Source organism: Dothidotthia symphoricarpi, assembly GCF_010015815.1.
Source record: "Dothidotthia symphoricarpi CBS 119687 unplaced genomic scaffold P153scaffold_10, whole genome shotgun sequence".
Lineage (NCBI taxonomy): Eukaryota > Fungi > Ascomycota > Dothideomycetes > Pleosporales > Dothidotthiaceae > Dothidotthia > Dothidotthia symphoricarpi.
The window spans coordinates 235,517-247,598 of record NW_022985017.1 but is presented as its reverse complement, the minus strand read 5'-3'; the positions used below and the strand labels follow the sequence as shown (position 1 = coordinate 247,598).

Below are 12,082 nucleotides of genomic sequence, written 5' to 3'. Positions count from 1 at the left end.
ACGTGCTAAACAGGGCGGTCCCAGAGTGTCCATCGCATTGAAGCTCAAGTGACTTCGATTCTGTAACACGCTTTGGTACCGACCAATCACGCACGTACTCTAGGTGTCGCCATCGGCGTTTGAAACAGTGTTTCATGCAATCGCTCGGCCGTTTGTCATCCTCGAGAATACCACATTTGACTTCTCATTCTTCCATCAAGAATCTTAGAAACGCCTTTGCAATGACCACACCATCATGCGCGTTCCCCACCCTCTCCAGTGCATCTCTCGCCTGCTCGTCGTTGAAGATACCCTGCTCGTTCCGCATCTTGACCAAATAGCTCACAATCGCCTCTGTGAACTCTGGGTGCCCTTGCACGGAAATAAGCTTGCCTTTTTTATACATGCTCTGCACAAGACAGCGCGGAGATCCGCCGAGTGGCTCCACGTCTGGAGGGTAAGAGAAGACGATGTCTTTGTGCATTTGGTGGATGGACTACAACAGTGTTGATGATTAGTATTGAGCGTTGTTGCACGTGGAGAGGTTGTTGTAAGGAGTGAGGCTCACAAGCTTATCTTGCCCAAAAACCTCCTTCCCTTTCGCCGTGAGCTCGACAGGTAGCACCGAAATCTCCCACCCATCATCACTCCGTCCCACCTTGGCACCCGCAGCCCTCCCCAAAATCTGGTGCCCGAAACACACACCAACTATCCTGACGCGGTCATGTTCGAGCAGCTTCTTTGTGAAGTCGACAAGTTTCAAGATCCATGGATCGTTGTCGAAGGAATTGTGCTCTACGAATTCGATCAGCACCCCACTCCTGATACTGAATTATCAATACTCAACACGAAAGAAATGTGACAACATACTCGACCCAGAAATCAACACTCCATCCACGTCCTCCAAACTCGGATACTCCATCTTCGTCACCACGTCATACGCACTCAACTTCAAGTCCTGCTTCGGAGATAAGCCTATCTGCTCTGCGGCCGTCTCCAGCAGCGTTGTGAAGATACGATCATAGCGACCATATTTTGCGACAACATCCGCTGGCGGAGTATCACATTCGAGAATGGCTATTCGTAGAGGCTTGGAAACCATAATGTTCTGAGATTTGTGCTGTTGCTGTTGTGAAACTGCAACTCGTGCATGAGAGGCTTGCTTTTGATAACGGCGGCGGGAGGTCTAACGGGAATGGGTATGGAGGACATGATCCTAGGCAAACTTTCAGCCCTGGAGGGTTTGGATTCTTGCCATGACACTTGAAGATCGTCGTGAGCTCTCAAATATTGTTCTAGTTTGTATTTCTTCGCGTAGAAGTAGTTGAGTTGGTAGTTTCTATCTCTACATTGTTATGCCGTCGCCCGCAGGCGTAAACGGTCGTTCTTCGCAGCCTTCCGAGCGGACACCCCTTCTCGAGCCAGCCTCATCAAGCAATGACACAGTCATCCGTAATGGCGACGTAAGAGCAGCAGAAGTAGCACAGCAGGGGGAGGGTGGTGCACCTCAATTTCCAGCGGTGAAGAAGACGCGGAGTTTATCGCACGGTCATTGGCCCGCGTCGGATGAGGCCGCGCGACCAGAGCCAGGAGATCTTGTAAAGTTTCAAGAGAATGGACTAATTGAGGGGGTTTCGAAGTGGAAGTTCAGATGTGTGTTTGGGGGAATTTTGATGGGATATTTCGTGAGTCGAAGTTTTCTCATGTTTTGCAGGGGATTATCTACTTCTGACGGCCACTGACATGGTGTAGATTGCAATGTTCGATTCCACGCTCATGGCATCAAGTCATCCTGTAATCACATCTTATTTTCATGCTTCAAACTCGGCGTCCTGGTTGTCGACAGCTTTCCTACTCACCTCCACATCGCTCCAACCGTTCATGGGTCGGCTGTCAGATACCATTGGACGTCGGCCATTATACCTTATTGGCCTGGTAATTCTGGCAGCGACCACAGCCTGGTGTGCATTTGCGCAAAGCATTGGAAGTTTTATTGCTGCAAGAGCTTTCTGTGGCATTGGTGCGGCCGGTGTACTGTCGATGGGTGAGTCGAGTTCTTTTCTTCAAAACAAAAAGGACTGAAAATTTCGAGAATTTAACGCAAAAGAAATACAAGTTGAGCGCATGTATACCAAGTCTGATCTCAAAAGGAGAATCACGTCCCTTCCGTCGTCTGTCTCCAAAAACAATATACTAATTGCGTCAAGGCAATGTAATGACCAACGACCTTGTCAGTATCGAAGTTCGAGGTACATACCAAGCATACATGTGAGCAGGCACGTTCAAATGCTGTGTGAGACTTTGATTAACGGCGTACAGCAACCTTTTCTACGGCGGCGGATCAGCCTGCGGCGCTGCCTTTGGCGGGTTTCTTTGTGATAAAATCGGATGGCGAATGACATTTGCTATCCAAATCCCGATCCTCGTCGCTCTCTTCATCAACGCCATCTTCTCTACACCCTCCTCACTAGGACCAAACCTGGCAAAGCGGTCCGGGTTGGGCATCCGTGATGCTATGAAAGGCTTCGACGTCGCTGGCTCTTATCTGCTGACGGGATCAGTTGCGTTTCTGATCTTAGGACTCAATCTGGGAGGGAACATCTACCCATGGACTCATCCAATTGTCATCGTATCATTGGTTCTTGCCGTCATTGCGGGAGCAACTCTCATTCGGGTTGAGTCGCGAGCTCAAAGACCCGTCATGCCACTCCCCATGCTATTCAGTAAACCACGAGGTAACCTCGTTTTCAACAACTTCTTCGCGCAAGTCGGTCTGAACACTATCCTCTTCAACGCGCCCCTATACTTCCAAGCTGTGAAGCTGGAATCCGCATCTATGTCTGGGTTCCGCCTAGCAGGACCTTCAGTTGCCCTGACAATCTGCGGAGTATCAGCAGGCTTCATCATGACAGCAACAGGACGCATGAAGTGGCTTATCGTCCTTGGATCCTTCTGCATGCTCATTGGAGCAGTGTGTCTATCGTCGATATGGAGCTCCATACCCATCTGGCTCGCAACGATCTTCCTCGTCCCATCGAGCATTGGACAAGGTCTTTCTTTCCCTGCTACATCCCTTGCCGTGCTTGCGACAAGTTCACAAGAAGACCAGGCTGCCATGTCGAGTACACTGGTACTGTGGCGCAGTTTGGGCATCGTGATGGGCGTCTCGTTCAGCAGTCTGATTTTGCAGAACGCCCTGACTGCGTATCTGGAGCGCCTTGTTACCGGTCACCATAAAGAAGAGGTACGTAGTACGATCACACAGCCAGATCACCTGGTACTACCTTGCACTGCCTTGAGTAACTCAAGATCTTGTTCACCCAAGATCAGCAGTGAGCCTAGGCTTCATTCCCTCTGACTCTAAGATCCGCCTCCCAATCTGCCTTCTTGTCATCTCGCCGCAGCATCTTATCACACCGTCATCACTCTACAACTGCCATCCACAGCTAACACGCGTCCGTCAGATCATCCTCCGCGTCCGCAAATCAGTGCGAAGCATCATCAATCTAGATCCCAAACACCAAAGCCAAGGTAACCTAGCACTACCCTCCCATCATATCCCGCTACCAATATACCCGCCTTCGCAATACGTAGTTTCCCGATAGTTCAAATCTCTACACAGCCCGGACGCTAACACGTCCCACATAGTCATCGAGGCATACAGCCAGAGTCTGCGAATCGTTTTCATCTCGGCTATTGCATGTTTCATCATCGTCAATGTGTTGACACTCTTGATCGAGCTACCGCATTTGAAGAAAAAAGAACGGGAAGATGATGTTGAGGATGTGGAGTAAGGGTTAGATCTGATTGGGTTGGAGGTAGTGGTATCTACGCGGATAGGGGCGGCGAGGCTGTGCTGTGGTAGTAAGCATGGATGCGAGGTGTGATGGAAAGGGTAATGGAATGTTCTGGTTCGTTGACACGCAGCGAGATTTTTCGGGGAGGCTGTGCAAGGACTGTTGGGAGGATGATCCTGATGGGAAATGTTTGGTGTGTGGTGTGAAGATCTCATGGCAAAATGTGGTTGGCTTGAGCTGTGTTGTCTAGAACTTTTAGGTGATTGGTCCTTCTTGTGGAGTTGATGGGTAGACGTGAAATGGTAGAAAAAAATCAAAGATGCTGTGTATGGCATGTTCGAAATGCCATTTCTATCAGAAAAAAACTCTACGCTTGTTCCCCTGAGCGGCCTGCCCTTGCCGATTCTCGATCAAACGAGAGTACACATCCACATAATCTATGAAGTTTAATCAAGCACGTACATCGCGAGATACTCGCTCCACCCAACACCAAACCCCGCAGCCTCAAACCCAAAGCCAAACCCTGTACCTGAGCGCATGTAGAATCCCCATTCGGCAAATCACATATATGTCTCACCTTCAGTTCCAGGCCGTTTGGTATATCGACGTTTCACACTCAAAACATCTTGCCAGTTGTATTCTCCACATTTCTCGGTACACTACCATCCACCCCCTCACTCAACCCCCTCATCCTCCAACCTTTCTCCACCAGTACCCACCCAGAAACGCTCGGTACATCCCGTCGCCGGATCCTACCGCAACGTTGACGCATTGTCCCCTGTGGGTCGTTTCGTTTCCTGCACACAGCCTCGATGCTAAGAACGCATTCTATGAACATCCAGAGGCCAAATGAAGCAGGTACGAATATCTATGATGAGTTGCGGTGGCGGCCAAGAGCGGAAACTCGTCTCGTCAAGGCAGTTGAACGGGTAGTTGATTTTGGTTTTTGGCTGGTGTTGCGAGATGGGGCTGTGCTAGCCGAAGCTTAGGCGCATAGGCTAGCGTACAAGGAAAATTACCGTGTTCGGATGGGATGTGTGGCGTGTTGTAGGTATTAACTGTGTGATTTGCATGTGAATGATCTGGTGTTTGTGATATGGTTACACGAGTTGTTGGAAAGAGGGAGTGGCGAGCGGATGAATCGCAGTCCGGTATCGAGGTGTGGCGCAGTTTACGAACATTGGTCTGCTTGAAGGTCTTGGGATAGGTTGTTGCTTTTTTCTATTCGTTCTTTGTAAGTGGCGGCCCTGGGGAATTTCAGGAACGTCCTACTTCTGTCTTTGTGGCTAGATTAGAAGTCTTCGTTGAATCAATCTACACCTAAGACTAAAATTAGTGTATTTTTATTCCACTATGTTTACCAGCTGGGTATCATGCTATAGTCTAGCGCAGACGCTGGCCCAGGTCTTGATAATGAAGAAAGAGAACAATATTCAAGCTTGAGAGAGCATCTTCTCCCTGTTCATAAGCTACTGAAGCAGCCGCCGCCCCGCTGTGTCTCAATTATTTGATGTAGCCAGAATAGAAGGACAAGAGGGGAGAGAATTATTGGCGAGACCAGATAGTGGAGAAGGTTCCAAGGCTGAGCAACTCAGTAACGCTCATAGCGCTAGATTTACAAATGCCTAGTAATAGTATACTTGTATTTTTAACATTGAAAATCCACGTATCCTGTGTGCCAGCGAAAGGGATTTGCTACTACGTGTCAGTGAAAGTAAATGAATCCCAAGACATCACGACTGGCGGCCTTCTCCGGCCCAACCGCCAAAAAGCATCGAGGCGGTGAAGTACTTTGACAACACTTCTGGTCGGGAAGGATGCGAAGTGACACAAGCTCTGATGGCAGCCAAGAAGTATGTTCCGCAAGCGTTGCGGTTCGACGAACTGGATTGGCCAGGGTCAAAGACAAGGTCATCTGGGCACAGTCTGTGATCGATTGTACTGCAAGCATGAAGCCATGTCAAACTCGGAGACTCAAGGCTTGACCCCAAAACCTTGGCCATCGAGCAGTCGCAGATTGAATGACGCGTGTGTTAATTGCCTGGATCAGCCCGTCAGCACAAAATGTCTAATACGAAGCTCAATACCCGCTGCGTTTGTGATCTTTCCTTCCAATGCTATCATGTCCCGCCACGCAAACTTTGCAATCGTAACGACTCGAAGGCTGTGTTGCGTACCAAGAAGCATGGCAGCATCGTTGCATGAATCATAGTCGAGGAGAATGAGTTTCTTGTGGGCAGCTCCTCGGCGCCTCTTACGCACGTTATCATGCCTTCCTAGGAAAGTTCGCCGGTGCCAATTTCTGAGCTTGGCTGGATTCAAGGTTGCTGTACTGCTTGGCTTAGGTATTGTTCTTCGATCTTTAGGCCTTTGTTGGTCGGCTCGAGACTGGAAGTGACTGGACGTTCAACCGCCGGCGGCAAGTGGATATATAACACGAATGGGGATCCTGCTGCCCAGGGACACCGTCTGAGGCTGTGCTGGCGGCAAAGAACAATACTCAGACAACTTCCCCAATTCCCAACCAGCTCCAACCAATACAAACACCATATTCTCCTGTCGTTGTCTGTGAAAGGAGCAATAAGAAGGCGGAGAGAATATTGGCGAGTTTCCAGCGCCCGGAGACGGCGCATGCTTGGCTTTCATCTAACTGGCCGCGCGGAGACCACTCATTTAGCGTGCATAACCTGGGTATACCTGCTGTTGCTACGGGCGACACATGGCAAGCTGCTGGTCGCTGAATGTCTGCACATGCAATGTCGACGAGAAGAACATGTTCACAGACATGGACTCCTAGGACAAAACGTCAGCGAAGTTTCAATGCCGTGATTGTTTCTTGGGTGCTCAAGTTGGTCAGGCTAGCTAGGCTGCATCGGGCTACGCGATTGTGGAAGCTCAACGCCCAGGCGATGCCCAGGAGGGGGCAGTGCAAGTCCGCTACACGATCGCCAGGACGGCGCGCTGGCTCTCCCTGCGAATTCACTTTCCTTTATGTTAATCCGGAATGCCTGCTTGATTCTGGACGCCAATTTGAAGTCCTTGCGTGCATGTTGATCTTGCTATATCCACTCCTTCAACTCACTCCAAGCTCTCCACCCCTTGAGCTGCGCCCGACACAGCCTCGCTCACACGCACAAACTAGGCTGTTGCCCAGCTTCATACGGGCTTTTCGCCATCTCCCAAGCAATTCTACACCCACGGTAAGCTCTCGCCTTCTCCGGTTCACCATAGCAGACCATAGACACGCGCACGCCTTCAGCTTGGTTTGTTGTGGCTGTGCGAAGCCAACACACTGGACGAGTGAATGTGTACGCTGACCTTTCGGTGGCTCTAGCCTTAGTCTTCTACCTGTACCAAGAGTCCGCTGCTACTTCTGACTGCGGAACAACGCGTAACCACCGACCACCGATTTGCCTTCGCGTTGAATAAACTCTCTGCACATCCGCATGCAGTCTTGTTTGTAGTTCACCGGCAGAGCGCCTTACTCCCCATTCTTCCGCCTGCATACTCAGTACTCAGCCTACTTCACAGCCCCCAACATCAGCCTAGGGCTTACACAAGGCTACCATCATGGCTAATTACGACAACTCCTCGCGAGACGTGTCGCCGGGTCCTCGACGCCAAAGGGCTCCTACCATAACCATCGACACGTCCGCTGTTAATCCCAACGACACGAACATGGGTGAATCTGCCCCCCTAGGCGACCTACAAAACAATAGAATAAACACACAACTCAATGCCGATAACAACATCTCACCTAATCAGTCGCCGTTGGACGCGCGCAACACAGCCTCGTTCGAAAACAAGGACATCAAAGCGACGTCGCCCCATAATGTTTCCGCGCCATGGAATAACGGACAAACTTTTCTTTCAGTTCCGGGTTCGCGATCTCGCGGCAACTCCATGGACTCGTCCACTGAGAATGGCGAGGCTACTATCCCCTCCTCTCAAGGCGAGACAATAAGGGGGGATCAAGGTCCTTCAGATATTCTAAGCGACGATCAAGCGCTTGTGCCCGATCCAGGGACAGAAGCGGATTTTGCCGTCGAGAACAACAAGTTCGCCTTCTCCCCTGGACAGCTGGGCAAACTGTACAACCCTAAAAGCTTAGGAGCCTTCCACGCTATGGGTGGGTTAGACGGTCTAGAAAAGGGTCTGAGAACCGATAGAAAAGCTGGTTTGAGCGTCGACGAACATCATCTCGATGGTACTGTCACGTTCGAGGAGGCGACTCTCCCAACTGCTTCTCAAAACCCCTCCAAGGCTGAAGTCTACGGGGCTACGGGTACCGGTGCTGCGCCGAGTGGACCGGATTCTTTTGCCGACCGTAAGCGCGTCTTCAGCGACAACCGTCTACCCGTTCGAAAGCCTAAGAACATCTTCCAGCTCGCATGGATAGCCTACAACGACAAGGTTCTCTTGCTCCTTACCGGAGCCGCCGTTATCTCACTTGCTCTTGGTCTCTACCAAACGTTTGGTGGTGAACATGAACCTGGCACGCCAAAGGTTGAATGGGTCGAGGGTGTTGCTATTATCGTCGCTATTGCTATCGTTGTCGTCGTCGGTGCCGCCAATGATTGGCAAAAGGAGCGACAATTCGTCAAGCTGAATCAGAAAAAGCAAGATCGCTACATCAAGGTGATGCGCTCTGGCCAAATCCGAGAGATCTCTGTTTATGATATCTTTGTTGGAGACGTTGTCAATCTGGAGGCCGGAGACATGATTCCCGTTGATGGTATCCTGATCCAGGGCCACGGCATCAAGTGCGACGAATCTTCTGCTACTGGTGAATCTGATCTGCTCAAGAAGATGCCAGGAGACGAGGCTTTCCGCGCCATCGAGGAGCACCGAAATCTGAGGAAGGTCGACCCGTTCATTCTCTCTGGTGCGAAGGTCTCAGAGGGTGTAGGAACATTCATGGTTACCGCTACTGGAGTCCACTCGAGCTTCGGCAAGACAATGATGTCTCTTCGCGAGGAAAGCGAGGTCACTCCTCTGCAGGCCAAGCTGAACGTTCTTGCAACACAAATCGCCAAGCTCGGTGGAGCAGCTGCCTTGTTGCTCTTCATCGTCTTGTTCATTGAGTTCCTTGTAGCGCTCAAGGGCAGCAGTGATACCCCGGCGCAGAAGGGCCAGAACTTCCTGGACATTCTTATCGTCGCCATCACGGTCATTGTCGTTGCCGTTCCTGAAGGTTTACCTCTTGCTGTCACGCTTGCCCTGGCCTTTGCTACCACACAAATGCTGAAGGACAACAACCTCGTTCGATTACTCCGATCCTGCGAAACCATGGGCAACGCAACTACCATCTGCTCCGACAAAACTGGTACACTTACTCAAAACAAGATGACTGTTGTGGCCGGCTCTCTGGGAACTGCTCTTCGCTTCGGTGATCACAAGCTCAAAGTTTCTGAAACAGCACAGGGCGATGTCACTAACGACAAGGCTACTGTAGAGTCGCCTGTTGATGGTCCCAACGATGTGTCCGCGCCAGAATTCGTATCAACCCTCAGCAAAGACGTGAAATATGTTCTTGAACAGTCCATCATCCAGAACACGACAGCCTTCGAGGGCCAGGATGGAGGGCCCGACCCTTTCATTGGCTCCAAAACGGAAACCGCTCTCCTTGGATTTGCACGCGATCACATGGGCATGGGCAATCTTACCCAAGAGCGCTCAAACGCCAATATCGTCCAGGTCGTGCCCTTCGATTCAGCGATCAAGTGCTCAGCAGTTGTTGCGAAACTCGACAATGGCCACTATCGAATGTACGTTAAGGGAGCGTCCGAGATCCTTCTAGGCAAGTGCGACAAGATTGTCACCGACGCGGCGAAGCAGTTGACTGAGGCTCCTTTGACTGGGGATAACCGCGAAGCACTCGAACACGTCATTACCACATACGCCTCGCGCTCCCTCCGAACCATTGGCCTAATTTATCGCGACTTCGAGAGCTGGCCCCCTGCAGCAGCACGCAACGAGGAAGACCCAAGCCAAGCCATCTTCGAACGAGTTTTCGCAAACATGACCTTCCTCGCTATCGTTGGTATCCAGGACCCGCTTCGACCTAGTGTCCGTGAAGCCGTCAAGGACTGCCAGGGTGCCGGTGTATACGTTCGAATGGTGACTGGTGACAACGTTCTTACTGCAAAGGCCATTGCTGAAGACTGTGGAATTCTCGTTCCCGGCGGTGTTGTCATGGAAGGCCCCGTCTTCCGCAAGCTATCTAAGAGGGACATGGATGCTGTCATCCCTAAGCTCTGTGTTCTTGCCCGTTCCAGCCCTGAGGACAAGCGTAGGCTCGTCAAGCGTCTAAAAGAGTTGGGCGAGACTGTTGCGGTGACTGGTGATGGAACAAACGACGCTCCAGCGCTCAAGACCGCCGATGTTGGTTTCTCTATGGGCATTGCTGGAACAGAGGTCGCTAAGGAAGCATCCGCTATCATTCTTATGGATGACAACTTCGCCTCTATCGTCAAGGCTCTGCTTTGGGGCCGTGCTGTGAACGACGCCGTCAAGAAGTTCTTGCAGTTCCAGATCACAGTCAACATCACCGCTGTCTTGCTCACCTTCATCTCTGCTGTTTCTAGCTCGGACCAAAGCTCCGTCTTGACCGCTGTCCAACTTCTCTGGGTCAACCTCATCATGGACACCTTCGCTGCGCTCGCCCTTGCCACCGATCCACCCACACGAGGCCTTCTCAACCGGAAGCCGGATCCCAAGTCTGCTCCTCTGATCACATTGAGGATGTGGAAGATGATCATCGGGCAAGCTATCTACCAGTTGGTGGTTACACTCATCTTGTACTTCGCTGGCAACTCTATCCTGGGATACGACACTGAAGAAGAGAGGGATTCTCTGTCGACACTCGTCTTCAATACCTTTGTGTGGATGCAGATTTTCAATGCTCTGAACAACCGTCGTCTCGATAATCGCTTCAACGTTTTCGAGGGTATACATCGCAACATCTTCTTCATTGTCATCCTGGCTATCATGATTGGTGGTCAAACCTTGATCGTTTTCATTGGTGGTGCAGCCTTCTCTGTCGTCAGGATTGATGGCACACAATGGGGCATCTCCATTGTTCTGGGTGTCCTATCTCTCCCTGTTGGTGTGATTATCCGTCTCATTCCTGACGAGCTCGTCGCAAAATGCATTCCCAACTTCTTCAAGAGGAAGAGCACCCCAGAGCTTGTGTTATCCGACGACGACTACCAATGGAACCAGAGCATGCTTGAGATTCGGGACGAGCTTGCCTTCATCAAGAAGGTTCGTGGCGGACGCCTTAACAACCTCAAATACAAGGTCAAGCACCCCAAGGAGATCTTCCATAAGTCGCGCCCCAGCTTCTCGGCACCAAGCACTCCCAACAATGGTACGGTCGAGGAAGGCGCACCACCGACACCCGACTCCAAGAGCCGCAGTCGCAACAGGTCTCGCTCCAACTCTGCCTTTGGGCCGGCGGCCGTCATGGCTGGTATTGTCGCAGGAAGTGTTGCTGGTTGGTCTCCCTCGATTGGCGATGGCGAAAACGACTCGATCAGGTTCAGCCGCAACGCCGTGAAACAAGACCTCGAATCCCAGCAGGGTGTTCAAGTTCACCCTGGAACCAACGCCACCGAACCCATCCTCGCCCCCCCGCCCACCGAGTATCGCGGCCCTCCAAGTCAGAACACGGAGACGACGCCCAACTTTGTGACTGGGCCCTTTGCCGGCGATGCAAAGCCGGCTGATACGTTGAGATCGTGAAGATGATGAGGAAGGCGCTTTTTTTCTTACCCTTGCTTTAACACTTTGATACCTCCCACCTGTTTTGTTTTGGTTTGTTTTGTTTCCCAGGCTTTCCGCCTTTCCAGAGTCTGTACACGGTCAGATCCTTTTTTTTTCGCGCACTGCTGTAACGTACAATGCATCGCATCGGCGTAATGAGGCCTGTCTGCCAGCAACGAGACGTTATTGTCCATACCCGGCTTGGCTTCTTTATATCCTAGTCTGTTTTTTCGCGTGTGTCTACCGAGCGAAGCAAGCTCGGCAATGTGTATTATTGCAATCCTGCTTTTTTCTCTCTTTTTTTCTTTCAGAGAATATGAGGGTGCTGTTTGGGCGGTGGGGAGTGCAATGCAATGGAATGAATATTTGGTAGAGGTGGCTTGAATTGAAAAGATTAAAACTCAACAGAATGTGTCATGGGAGTTGTGATGTGATGTTATGTGGTTTCTCTTCGAGTGGAATATGTCTGTTTGTCTGTTTGTCTGGTATTTGATATGGCATCTTGTGTCTTTCTTCCTCCTTGCTTCTACTTCTCTTTC

General features: G+C 50.9%; 4 protein-coding genes across 4 annotated transcripts; 3 read left to right on the top strand and 1 right to left on the bottom strand.

Annotated features, from left to right (window-relative positions):
- Positions 1 to 27: 27 nt before the first annotated feature.
- P153DRAFT_366691 (class I glutamine amidotransferase-like protein) lies at positions 28 to 1,104 on the bottom strand. The gene is made up of 3 exons (XM_033668106.1): positions 850 to 1,104; positions 548 to 774; positions 28 to 475 (listed from the first exon to the last, which is right to left on the bottom strand). Exons 1-3 carry the CDS (start codon positions 1,079 to 1,081, stop codon positions 185 to 187), a joined length of 750 nt encoding a protein of 249 aa, XP_033523661.1. The 5' UTR covers positions 1,082 to 1,104; the 3' UTR covers positions 28 to 184.
- Positions 1,105 to 1,334: 230 nt separating this feature from the next.
- Positions 1,335 to 3,773, top strand: P153DRAFT_290837 (MFS general substrate transporter; the record flags this gene model as incomplete). The annotated part of the gene is made up of 7 exons (XM_033663736.1): positions 1,335 to 1,664; positions 1,732 to 2,023; positions 2,187 to 2,247; positions 2,299 to 2,954; positions 3,030 to 3,223; positions 3,444 to 3,510; positions 3,628 to 3,773. The coding sequence occupies 7 exons, from the start codon at positions 1,335 to 1,337 to the stop codon at positions 3,771 to 3,773; spliced, it is 1,746 nt and encodes a 581-aa protein (XP_033523660.1).
- A 2,480-nt stretch (positions 3,774 to 6,253) lies between these two features.
- Positions 6,254 to 7,231, top strand: P153DRAFT_16472 (uncharacterized protein). Its single transcript, XM_033662279.1, has 2 exons — positions 6,254 to 6,976; positions 7,111 to 7,231. The coding sequence occupies exons 1-2, from the start codon at positions 6,518 to 6,520 to the stop codon at positions 7,114 to 7,116; spliced, it is 465 nt and encodes a 154-aa protein (XP_033523659.1). The 5' UTR covers positions 6,254 to 6,517; the 3' UTR covers positions 7,117 to 7,231.
- Positions 7,220 to 11,991, top strand: P153DRAFT_16540 (calcium-translocating P-type ATPase). The gene has a single exon (XM_033662283.1). The coding sequence runs from the start codon at positions 7,347 to 7,349 to the stop codon at positions 11,520 to 11,522; it is 4,176 nt and encodes a 1,391-aa protein (XP_033523658.1). The 5' UTR covers positions 7,220 to 7,346; the 3' UTR covers positions 11,523 to 11,991.
- Positions 11,992 to 12,082: the final 91 nt, after the last annotated feature.